The 12,500-nt window shown below is 42.7% G+C and overlaps 1 protein-coding gene across 1 annotated transcript in view; it reads left to right on the top strand.

Annotated features, from left to right (window-relative positions):
- The first annotated feature begins 1,207 nt into the window (after positions 1-1,207).
- Positions 1,208-12,500, top strand: part of tbx15 (T-box transcription factor 15) — an 18,547-nt gene continuing 7,254 nt past the window's right edge. Inside the window, exons 1-4 of the mRNA XM_089003174.1 lie at positions 1,208-1,620; positions 5,100-5,337; positions 8,713-8,814; positions 12,129-12,300. Of these exons, the coding sequence (XP_088859300.1) occupies positions 1,383-1,620; positions 5,100-5,337; positions 8,713-8,814; positions 12,129-12,300 (750 nt within the window). The 5' untranslated portion in view covers positions 1,208-1,382. The remainder of the gene's footprint in view (positions 1,621-5,099; positions 5,338-8,712; positions 8,815-12,128; positions 12,301-12,500) is intronic.

The raw sequence follows: 12,500 nt of genomic DNA on the forward strand, positions 1-12,500 counted from the left end.
GTGTGGAATTTAATTTAAACCGTCGTTGACATTAATTGCGTGACATATTGATTATGTTATTTTTTTTTTGGGGGGGGGGGGGGGTAAAAACAGTGAAATATTACTGTAGGTGAATTTTCGACATTTAAAAAAAAACTAATATTAATCAGGTATTGGGGCCTATCTGCGTTTTATGTATCATTATGTATTATGTATATTTATGGATTTTGATTTCAAGATGGCCTAGATCCTGTATTTTGTTTTTCTACTTCTTTCTTTCCTCTTCCTTTCATAACTTTGCTGCTGTGTAATGTCAATTTCTCCACTGTGAGACGAATAAATGTACATTCAATCAATCATAAAAATGCCATTTTTTAATGATAGTCATCAGGTGAATTTCCCGTTTATGCTACACATAATAATTATAATAATAATAACAATAATAATAATAACAATGCATTTTATTTTCAAGTGCCTTTCAAAGCTCTAAAAAGCGCTCTTATTGTAAAGCATTGACTGTAAAGTGTCCTTGAGAGTTTTGATAGGTGCTTAGAAATTAAATGTATTATTATTATTATTATTATTATTATTATTATTCAGGGACAAATAAATGTCAAGAAATTCTGTTCAATCTTTTTCGTAACGGCGCCATGTTACGTAAGACTCCAATTCGTCGATTTGAATGGCTCCCATTTTTCGCCCTACCTGTACGATGTCTTACCCATTTGTTTTTCTCCAGTACGATTTCAGATAATAACAATAATCGTTGTCAAAATATCAAAGTAGTCGGTGACGATGAATGTTACTTCCGGGTAGAGTGAACGCTGGCGCGAATGGCTGCCGCTGCTCACTCGCACAAAAATGTATATATTATCACGTGACTGTAAAGTGTCCTTGAGAGTTTTGAAAGGCTCTTCGAAATATTATTATTATTATTATTATTATTATTATTATTATTATTATTATTATAAATGCGTGTATTTTGTTTTCCGGTTATTTTTTTGCTTATCTGGAGCCTTCTTGCGTGTGATTGACAGCCGTTCGCTGCGTTGCGGCTGCAGCGGGAAGTCGACGTCTTGTGGCGGGAGTGGCTCTCACCCCATTGGTGGAAAAAGTTTGCCTGGCACCAGGCTACGCCTCCCGATTGGACGACGGCGGCGGCCCCGCCCCTGACTTGAAAAAAAAGCGCTTGTCCAGACGGGCGGATCAATCCTCGGCGACTCGATCCGCTAGCAGTCGACCATGGCGGCCCGGACCAGCTCCGCTCTGCGCTGCCGCTTGTCCACTTTCACCTTCTGAGTCTCGGATTACTTTTCGGGGGTTCTTTTTGGTATTTTTGGGGGTAGCGGGGGGCGAAGTTCTCCGTTGCCGCCCGCGGTGCGGAGTTTCGCTGCCCTCCGGACATGAGTGACAGGAGGCGTTCGGCCGCCGCTTTGAGCTCGCGAGCCAGCGCCTTCTCCGTGGAGGCCCTCATCGGCTCCGGCAAGAAGCGGAAACTCCGAGCGGCCGCCGCCGCCGCCGCAGCGGCCGCTGCCGGTGTCTCCGGCGTCGGCTGGGACCACCACAAGGACGACGAAGACGACGACGACGACGACGGCCTCCATTTGGATGATCCGGCTCATTGCCTCGATATGAATCCCGGTCAGTGCGAAGCGTCTCCGTTTTCCTTTCTTTATTTTTGTCCAATTTACGCGTTTGGACCGGCACGTGAAGGAAACACGGCGGCGTCCGCGTTCAAGTCGACGTTCCGAACGACGACCGGGATCGACCTGTCATGGCGATGTCACCACGATGACGTTTATCGGTCGTTCTAGCGTCGTTTGTCAAATGTAAACCGGGTCTCGTTCTTCAAACCAGGGTTGGGGTAGGGGGGGGGGGGTTGAAACGAGACGGAGCAAAGTCTTCGGTACATTTTTTTCAAAATGGCCATGAAGAATATGAAATAACAGATGCGATATTTCAAAGCGTCACTTAGTGCTGGATTTGTCGAAGACGTTTGAGTCGGGACGGGAACGCGCACGAGGCGAAGAAGGCGCGTGGGTTTTTGTCGCTTTCGGCACGGATCGGACGGACTCGAGACGTGTTGACATGCAAGACGCGGAGTCCACTCGTCGCCGTGGTCGCCTTTCGAGTGGAAGCGGTTGATTGAAAAACCGCGAAAGACTCGGACTTTTCCGAGAAGACGACACGACGACGACCGAAAAGTATATCTCGACCGACGGCGAAACGACCATCGGAAACAGTAAATAATACCTGTCAACGTATTTTTATTATTTTGAATTGTGTATAACAACTTTTATACGATAAAAACAATTTCGGCGGATATCGAGTCTTTGTCGATGAAAGATAATATGCGCATGCGCGTCACATTGTTTTCGTTGGATTTTGTATTTCTGTTTCAGTATTCGAAGTCGGCATTTGTGTGGCAATTGAGGAATAAAATACAGTGATCCCTCGCTACTTCGCGGTTCACTTATCGCCACTTCAGTGGATTGCGGATTTTTTTTCAGGGGAAAAAACGTTTTTTTAAAGCAGTCTTTCTCCAAGAGAAAAACATTGTTATCGGTAGTTGTTGGCACTCTTTCTTTTTTTGAGAATAGAGGAAAAGAAAAAGAAAAAAAAAACTTTTTTTTTACTACATTGTACTTCGCTGATTTCACATATCCCGGGCTATTTTTGTAACGTATCTCCCGCGATAAACGAGGGTTCACTGTAGATATAACGTAGAAGTAAGCACTGCACTGCTGCATGTAATAAGCAACATTAAATTTACCACATGTGAGGAGAGCACTAAGAAAAAAAAAGAAATAATTGCTTGTGGTGTGTGTTAAGTAAATACAATAATTTAAATCTCTGTTTTTATTATTGCTATAAGTAAATAATCATGTGACGGGTTGCGTTTGTAAGGTTTTCGATCGCTTAATAAGGGGAATTGCAATCATTAATAAGGGGAGCAAAAGTAATAGTCGATCATATGTATATATTTTTTATCGTTGTGTACGGTCGATTATGAAGGCATAATGTGCGCATGCGCAGTAAACTACATTTCCGGTTGTGTTAGCGTTTTTTTTTAATCATTTCAAATAATGTACGACGTATTGCTACTTTTATATGGGAATTGTAATCATTTATAAGGGCTGTTATTAGCCAAGGTTGACAGATATGAGTATACGTTTCAAACTCGTCGAGCTTTCCCCGAAAACGTCGGAAGGGGGGAAAAAAGCCAAAAGAGACGTCGAGTTTGCCCTCCTGGCCTCGCAGTGAGAAAGGCCTCCTGTCAGTGCGATGTGGGGTTTCCTTCGTTTTCTTCTTTCTTATTTTAAATCCGTTAAAACAAGAAAATGACTACAGAGTAAACGCTCGCCATTTTGTTGCCCCCCTCCCCGCAACCTTTTTTTGCATTATCCTCGTTTGGCATTTTGACACTATGGCGATCGACCTCATGCAAACAAACAATCGTGTGACCTCGAAGTGGACCATCATGTGTCCAAAGTTGGGTCACGAAACGCCAAAGCGTGCCAGAAATCCCCCCCCCCACCCCCGAATTTTAAGGAAGCAATGATAATACAGTCATACCTCAGCTCACGAACTTAATTGGTTCCCAGAAAGTGTGTGTAAGGCGAAAAGTGTGTCTTCCTAACATTAATTCTCCATAGGAAACCATTAAAAACGAGAATAATCCGTTTCCAGGTCCCCATAAAACATAATTTTCGACTTAATAAGGCTTAAAACTACACAACATATACCTTATTTTATGTATAATAAACATGCTATTGCATATAATTAAAGAAATAAACTTTACTGTATAATAAAGTCGTTTTATTGACCGTTGTAATGGTCGTTGATGTAGTTGCCTCTTGATGATATCCGAGTGAAGTTGCCTTGCTTTCTCGGTGATAATACCCTCACTCACACTGTCCCCTGCGAGCTGCTTTTCGTTAATCCAAATCAACAGAAGTTTTTCAACCTCTTCTATTGCCTGAGACTGTTGCTTAGACAACACAGAAACACCCTTAGCCACACGTAGCAATGGTCGACTTAGCATACTGGTACTGGGAAGCTAAGTCACACAAACGAACACCTCGTTGGAGTTTCTCGATGATCTCCTTCTTCTGTCATTTTCTTTAGCGCCCTCTTTGGCTTAACATTAGCCTGTGGTGGAGTCTTTTTCAGTCCCGTAATAGCAAAAGTACTCCACTCGATAACAAACCACATCTGCACTCAAAGAAACTGACTGTTCGTCCGTGTGTGGTTTGGTGTTCTTCCACCGAAAACTGGTCTGCAGAGATTGTGGCGCTGCATGTGGTTTGGTTCGTCCGCCAAAAACTAGTTTGTATGCCAAGATTATATTCTTGTGAAGTAAATGTTGTAAATGTTCGTAAAGCGAAAGGTTTGCAAGCTGAGGTATCACTGTATCACGCCTGCTATATATATATATATATATATATATATATATAATAAAAATAGTAGTACAGATGGCGCCTGAAGAAACCTTTTCATTGATATTATTATCATCATCTAGAACTGCTTCATGTCACAAAGAGGGTACAACAACTGCTGAAGAATAAATGTCTGTGTCTTTGTGTTGTTACATTATTTGTTATTTAGTTTTTTGTTGCTGCGACAGTGGCTGTCTTTCCAGCAGCTTCTCAATTTTGTTTTTCTACTTCTTTCTTTCCTTTCCTCTTCCTTTCATAACTTTGCTGCTGTGAAATGTTAATTTCTCCACTGCGAGACGAATAAAGGCAAATCCAATCCAATCCAATCCAATGCATCCATCCTATGATTATGATGATTATTATTGTTGTTATGATGATTATGATTATGATTTTGATTATTATCATGTTATTATGATTATTATGGAGAGATGTTGCGCTCCATTTGGTTTCGAAAGCGGTGTCCTCACTACATATGGTATAAATGTTATTGGTCCTCACAAGACTAGTCATACAAACACACACACACACACACACACACACACACACACACACACACACACACACACACACACACACACACACACACACACACACACACACACACACACACTCACACACGCACTCTGGTATTGTGATGGCAAAATGTCCTCTTGTAACTTGTCTCTGGTGTCGCTCGTGCAGATTCGGAGGCGAGTCCAAACGGCTCGGATGGTTCCGACCTGGCCGAACGGACGGCGTGCTCGTTCGGGGCGGGAGCGGCGGCGGCGGGACCCCCCCAGCTGGCTGCCTCGTCCTCTTCGTCGTCGTCCACTCCGCCGGCTTCGTCAATGGACGAGATCCACGTGGAGCTTCAGTGCGCCGACCTGTGGAAGCGATTCCACGACATCGGAACCGAGATGATCATCACCAAGGCTGGCAGGTACGCACGCACGCACGCACGCGCGTTCACAATAACAATACAAAAGTAGTGGAAAAATGTGGTGGAGTCAATTGTGTCCTTGAGAGTTTTGAAAGGCGCTTATAATAATAATCCATTTCATTTCTAAGCGCCTTTCAAAACTCTCAAGGTCACTTTACAATCAGAAAATCGTTTTTTCTGCGGGTGAGCAGCGGCAGCCACACGCGCCAGCATAAATTAAATGTATTATTATTATTATTATTATTATTATTATTATTATTATTATTATTATTATTATTAAATATAACGCTTTAATTTCGTTTACTGCCATTTTAGACTCGAAATGCAATACGCGGAACAACCCACGAGTGTTTTTGGGGTCGTGCTTATTTCTCCACGTTTGCGTTTGTTTGCATTTTTAATAATAATAATAATAATAATAATAATAATAATAATAATAATAATAATAATAATAATAATAATAATAATAATACGCGCCTTTCAAAACCCTCAAGGTCACTTTACAGTCACAGTTTTTGTGCGGGTGAGTAGCGGCAGCCACATGCGCCAGCGTTCACTCAACCCAGAAGCAACTCAAATAGAGAGAAAGCTAGCTATATAGCTAACAGATAGATGATCGATAGCCAGCTAGTAATAGTAGTATTACTAGTAATACTATTAGTACAAGTCATACTCGTAATACTCGTAATAGTAGTAATAGTAATTATTATAATAATAAATGTAATTTTTAAGCCGCTTTCCAAACTGTCAAGGACACTTTACAGTCACTGGATAAGAACTTTTTTTGTGCGGGTGAGCAGCGGCAGCCATTCGCGCCAGCGTTCATTCTACCCGCGTAGTAACACAGCAGCAAAATTATGAAAGGAAGAGGTAACTAATAATAATACTAATAATACTAATAATACTAATACCACTACTACTACTACTACTACTACTACTACTACTACTACTACTAATAATAATAATAATAATAATAATAATAATAATACGTAATAATAATCGAATGCCAATAATTGCCAATAATGCCAATAATTCGAATGCTAATCGATAAAAATTCGATTGGCATTTTTTTTAATTCGTCGCCATTTGCATTTCTCGAAAAGAGATCATTTTAAGACGCAATTTCAAAACGAAAACTAATATTTTTTTTACTTATAAATATTTAGGGACACGTTTCATTGTGGTTATTCAATTCTAAAAACGCTTGACTAAAATAAAAGCCATAAAATAAAATAAATATATAAAATAAATACAATAATAATAATAATAATAATAAATAAATAATAAAATAAAAAATATTAATAAATACATAAAAAAAATAAAATCAAAAGTTCCATCGTGCCAATGTTTTTTTTCTTCTTCTCCAAGCTTCTGTAATCAATCAGAATCATAAAGGCACTATACATTACATTTGTGTAGTATACACATACTATACACAATCTATGATAAAATCGATCCACCGGTTTGTGGACGCAGCAGCAGCGAACAAACATTTACACTTTGAGTGCGTTTCGTTTCCTCGACAAAATCTCGCAAAATCTCGCGCAAGTGTCGTTCGCTCACTTGGAAGGTGGCGGATGATATTTCCAAACTGTTCGAACCGTGATTAAAAAAGTGGACGTTTTTAACCCCCCCCCCCCTCTCGCCTCCGAAAAGGAGTCAGAGCAACTCGCTAGCAGCCAAGGCCCGAACGAAGCGCCGCACCGCGCCTTGCGGTTCCGCCTTTTCTGATTTAGGCCCAAAATCCGCCTCACGGAACCTTTTACGATCTTTTTTTATGCTTTTATGCCTTCGTGTCACGATAACGAGGGAGGGAGCACAGCTACGCCCCCCCCCTCCCCGCGCCGACCTTTTCCATGCCGAAGCGGACGCCGTAAAACAGCGGCGCGTCGGCCTTCAGCCACAATGACGTCAGTAGCAAGGCATTTTAACGAAGCCGCCATTTATTGATCCCGGCCGGAGCACTTTTTTTATTCTTTTATTTTTTTGCTTTCAAAAATGTGGAGGTGGTTTAAAGACGCTTGATTGATATCTCGCAAGCAACCGAATTTTCCGTGCATTAAGTGGATTAGTCGTGGCGTGACGTCATTCGGACACCAATCCGATGCCACCACAACGTCGTTTGCTTTTAGCCTTCATCTTGTTAGCACCCCATTGTAGCATTATCCTTTTTCTTTGGGGTGGGGGGGTTTTCTGTCAAGACAAACTTACAGATAGCTAGCTTCCAGGTAGCTAGCTTCCAGATAGCTAGTTTTTGCCTTCATCTAGTTACAGATAGCTAGCTTCCAGATACATATCTTTTAGCCTTCTTCTTGTTAGCACCCCGTTGTAGCATTAATCCTTGTTTTTTTTTTTTTTGGGGGGGGGGGGGGTGTTCTGTCAAGACAATCTTACAGATAGCTAGATTCCAAAAAGAGCGCTTATAGCCTTCATCTTGTTACAGATAGCTAGCTTCCAGATAGATAGCTTTTAGCCTTCATCTTATTACAGATAGCTGTCTTACAGATAGATAGCTTCCAGATAGATAGCTTTTAGCCTTCATCTTGTTATATATAGCTAGCTACCAGATAGATAGCTTTTAGCCATCATGTTGTTACCGCCCAATTCTAGCATTATCCTTTGATGTTTTTTTTTTTTTTGGGGGGGGGGGCTCTGTCAAGACAAATTTACAGATGGCTAGCTTCCAGATAGCTAGCTTCCAAATAGATAGATTTTAGCCTTCATCTGGTTAAAGATAGCTAGCTTCCAGATAGCTAGCTTCCAGATAGATAGCTTTTAGCCTCCATCTTGTTACAGATAGATAGCTTCCAGATAGCTAGCTTCCAGATAGATAGGTTTTAGCCTTCATCTTGTTAGCACCCCATTCTAGCATTATCCTTGGTTGTTTTTTTTTTGGGGGGGGCTCTGTCAAGACAAATTTACAGATGGCTGGCTTCCAGATAGCTAGCTTCCATATAGATAACATTTAGCCTCCATCTTGTTACAGATAGATAGCTTCCAGATAGCTAGCTTCCAGATAGATAGCTTTTAGCCTTCATCTCGTTAGCACCCCATTCTAACATTATCCTTGATTGTTTTTTTTTTCGGGGGGCTCTGTCAATACAAACTTACAGATAGCTAGCCTCCAGATAGCTAGCTTTTAACTAGCTTTTAGCTAGCTTTGAGATAGCTAGCTTCCAGATAGATAGCTTTTAGCCTTCATCTTGTTCGCACCCCATTGTAGCATTATCCTTGTTTTTTAGGGGGCTTTCTGTCAAGACAAACTTATGGGTCGTTGTTCGTCAGGAAAAAAATGAGAAAAAGATCAATGCTTATGGAAAACTGAGGTTGGTCTTTTTGTTTTTTTGCAACCCCTTCCCCCCCACACACCCCCAGGAGGATGTTTCCCGCCATGCGAGTCAAAATTGGCGGCCTGGACCCCCACCAGCAGTACTACATCGCCATGGACATCGTGCCCGTGGACAACAAGAGATATCGGTGAGCTGCCTCCGCTAAAGCTCATTGGTCTCGCACCCGACGACCTGAAATGACCCAAACTGACCCGAAATGTTCTGGGAGCGCTTTCGTCGCTCAAGTACATCTTGGGCTACCCCGCCATTGGAAGCTAACCGCGCGGCGTCAGATGTGGCCACGCTAGCCAGGGAGCCTTGCGCCTTGCGCCCGCCTTGCGCCCACCCGCACAGACTTCTCCAATTTCATCCAACACCTGTTTACCCTCAACAAACTCCTCCGCTGCACAGCACAGCACACTGCTAGCCAAAATGGCGATGGGAGCCTTCAAAAATAGAAATATTGCCTTTAAACTCATTCACTGACATTCGTGAAATGAGTGTGGTGTGGAGCACAATTCCTGAATTTCTTCAAGGTTAATTTTTCTTGTGAGGGGTGCTGATAAAGCGCTGGTCAAACCTCTGGCCATCTTTTTCCCCTTACCCAAAGGGGCAGCATTTACCTTTTTTCAATGTTAGTGCTTTGTTACAGCTTCAGCTGTTGTTAATGCGCTATATCAATCAATATGGATGTATTGAGCTAGCTCACTGCACCTATCTAGCTAGCTAGCTAAATAGATAGAAATACAGGTAACATCTGACTTAAGACCGAGTTCCGTTCCAACCAAACGATCGTAAGTCGAAATGGTCTTAAGTCGAAATCCATTCAAAATGTTGAATAGAGACTCGGAGGCTAAATGACTCGCAAACTCCCCCTGCCCCCTCTGGTGCCGTCACACGGTTGATTGCTGTGCAAGAGTGATGCATGCTGGCTGGCCAAAATTGTTGTATGCATTGCCGGCCTGCTAGCGTGTTGCGGTGCCGGGCGTAGAATTAAAATAAAAAAATATATAGGGTCTGGTGGTCATGGTTGTAAGTACAGGTGGTCGTAAGTCGAGCTGGTCGTAAGTAGGATGTTACCTATATAGCTAGATAGCTACCCAAATAAATAAATAAATGAATGAATTAATAAATAAATAAGGTGGGAAATAAATACAATTCAATAAAATTTGTTGTACAGCCGACCCCATTTCAAGCTTAGATAACTACAGACCCATACGATTTAGGAATTAACTCTTAAAACGTGACGTATAAGTCATCTGGTGCCTCGTCGTCAATGTGGTGGCGCCCCCAAGTGAAGGCGATTTGCGATGTTCCATTCACGATCTTTTTGGAATGTTCTTGTAGAACAACGATCGGAAAATTGGGAATGGTTGAAAACGTTTTGAAGACGAAAAGGAATAGGCCACGTTGGGCTTCTCGCGGGTCACAGAGGTCGATCCCAGCGCGTTTGAAAAGTTGCCGTGTTATTTTCGGCGGCGGCAAGTCGCGGCGCAAACGTGGCGCCGACAAAGGCGTTGTCGACGCTGATTTCGCCGCATTTTAATTGGGATAAGCATTCAAATGATTGAAGATGAGTCGGCCATCTTTGGCCGCTAACCACGTTGTCGTTATTCTTGCCTTTTACTGGCGGCAATTAAAAGCGTTGACAGTCCAGTGAACTATTTGCAGTCGTTGTTGACATGTTCAATCTGTGGATGCCTAAGTGCGATATATGGGCGGCTAGGAAGCGTAAGCTAGCCGCGCGACCGCATTCAAAAATGAAGTAAAAATGTTTTTGATTTTTTTTTTACCGCAAAGCCTGAATTGAATCGTGAGGAGATGGAAGCCTTTATCCTTAAGTTGATTTTCAAACAACTTTGAACTGCGAATAAAAAAAACGCCGAAGGGCTTTAGCAAGACTGGCGGGAAGAAGTAAGCATGGCGTCTTTGCGCCCTCTAGTGGTCAAAGAGCTTGGAGGAAGACCAAATTCAAGTACAGTGATACCTCCGCTTACAAACGATTTAGCTCACAAACTTTTCGCCTTACGTGGTGGATGGCGGACTAGTTTTCCACACCCACTTTCTTTGAGTGCAGACGTGGTTTGTTATCGAGTGGAGTACTTTTGCTATTATGGGACCGAAGAAGACCCCACTACAAGCTAGTGTTAAGTCGACCATTGCTACCATCTATTGACAACTGCCATCACAAAGGTAAATACACCGACTTTATTATATAGTACAGTTTATTTCTTTAATTACAATACAATAGCACATTTATTGTGCATAAAATAAGGTATGTAGTTTTAGTTTTAAGGCTTATTTCGTAGAAAATTATGTTTTATGTGGACATGGGAACGGATTATTCTCATTATAATGGTTACTAATGGGAAATAAATGTTTGGCAGACGAACTTTTCACCTTTCACACACTTTCTGGAAACCAATTAAGTTCGTAAACTGAGGTATCACTGTACATCTGGAAATTCTGGAGACTTCTTTTCGCTTGAAGGGAGACTTTGACACCTGTGATGCAAGGAATTAGCCAGATAGCTGAATAGAAAGAGAGTTAGCTGGATAGCTAACCCGATAGATGAGCATGGAATTGCATGGAAAAGTTTGATTTGCTCTCATGGACTGAATAAAATGATGCGGCGAGCAAGATTTAGCCCCCGGGCCTCAACTTTGACACCTGTGATGTAAGGGATTATCCAGATAGCTGATTAGAAAGAGAGCTAGCTAGCCTGATGGCTAACTACCTAGCTCGACAGATGAGCATTGAAAGTTTGATTTGCTTTCACGGGTCCAATAAAATGATATGGTGGGCCAGATTTAGCCCCCCGGGCCTCGACTTTGACACCTGTGATGTAAGGCATTACCCAACTGGCTGAATAGAGAGATGGTGAGCTCGAAGGCTCACTAGCTAGCTCGATAGATGAGCATATAAAGTTAGATTTGTTTTCACGGGCCCAATAAAATGATGTGGCGGGCCAGATTTGGCCCCCAGTCCTCGACTTTGACACCTGTGATGTAAGTAATTAGCCAGCTAGCTGAATAGAAAGATAGCTACCTGGTTAGTTAGCTCGATAGAATAGCATGGAATTTTACAAGTTTTATTTGCTTTGGCGGGCCTAATAAAAATGATGTGGCGGACCAAATTTAGCCCGCGAGCCTTGACTTGGACACGGTGGTGTCAGGGATTAGCCAGCTAGCTAAATTGACATCCATACGCCGTTGTTGACACGAGGACAGAAGGAGCTCCGGAATCAATGCTTTGGCCACTTCCTGCGGCACGTTTGATCATGAGCCACCTTAGTTTTCCCTTAAAGAGAAGAGAACAAGTCCCGACATTGATCCCTGTGGCACACCTTTTGCTAGCAGATGCGGTCCAGGAGTCAGCTCGAGTCCTTTTTGCTAACGGCGCGGCTTCCCAACCAGCGACCGGCTCTGATTTGTTCTTTGTTTTTTGGGGTTGGCCGCGCAGGTACGTGTACCACAGCTCCAAGTGGATGGTAGCGGGCAACGCCGACTCGCCGGTGCCCCCGCGGGTCTACATCCACCCGGACTCGCTGGCGTCGGGCGACACGTGGATGCGGCAGGTGGTCAGTTTCGACAAGCTCAAGCTCACCAACAACGAGCTGGACGACCAAGGACACGTGAGTGGAACGCCGGGTAGTGAGCGTATTTGCGATTAAATATGAAAAACAAAAATTACAAGGTGACATAAAAGTAACTGAAATAACGCGGACGCCATTTTGTGTCAAATGTCAGGATGCATGTGGCACAGTTTCTTCAACCGTCATCTGTACTTCTTTGACCTTAGAGCAGTGACCTATCAAAGCAGAAGTCTGGCACC

Source organism: Hippocampus bargibanti, linkage group LG08 (genome assembly GCF_051943395.1).
Source record: "Hippocampus bargibanti isolate YZ-2025 linkage group LG08, ASM5194339v1, whole genome shotgun sequence".
In the NCBI taxonomy this organism is placed as follows: Eukaryota; Metazoa; Chordata; class Actinopteri; order Syngnathiformes; family Syngnathidae; genus Hippocampus; species Hippocampus bargibanti.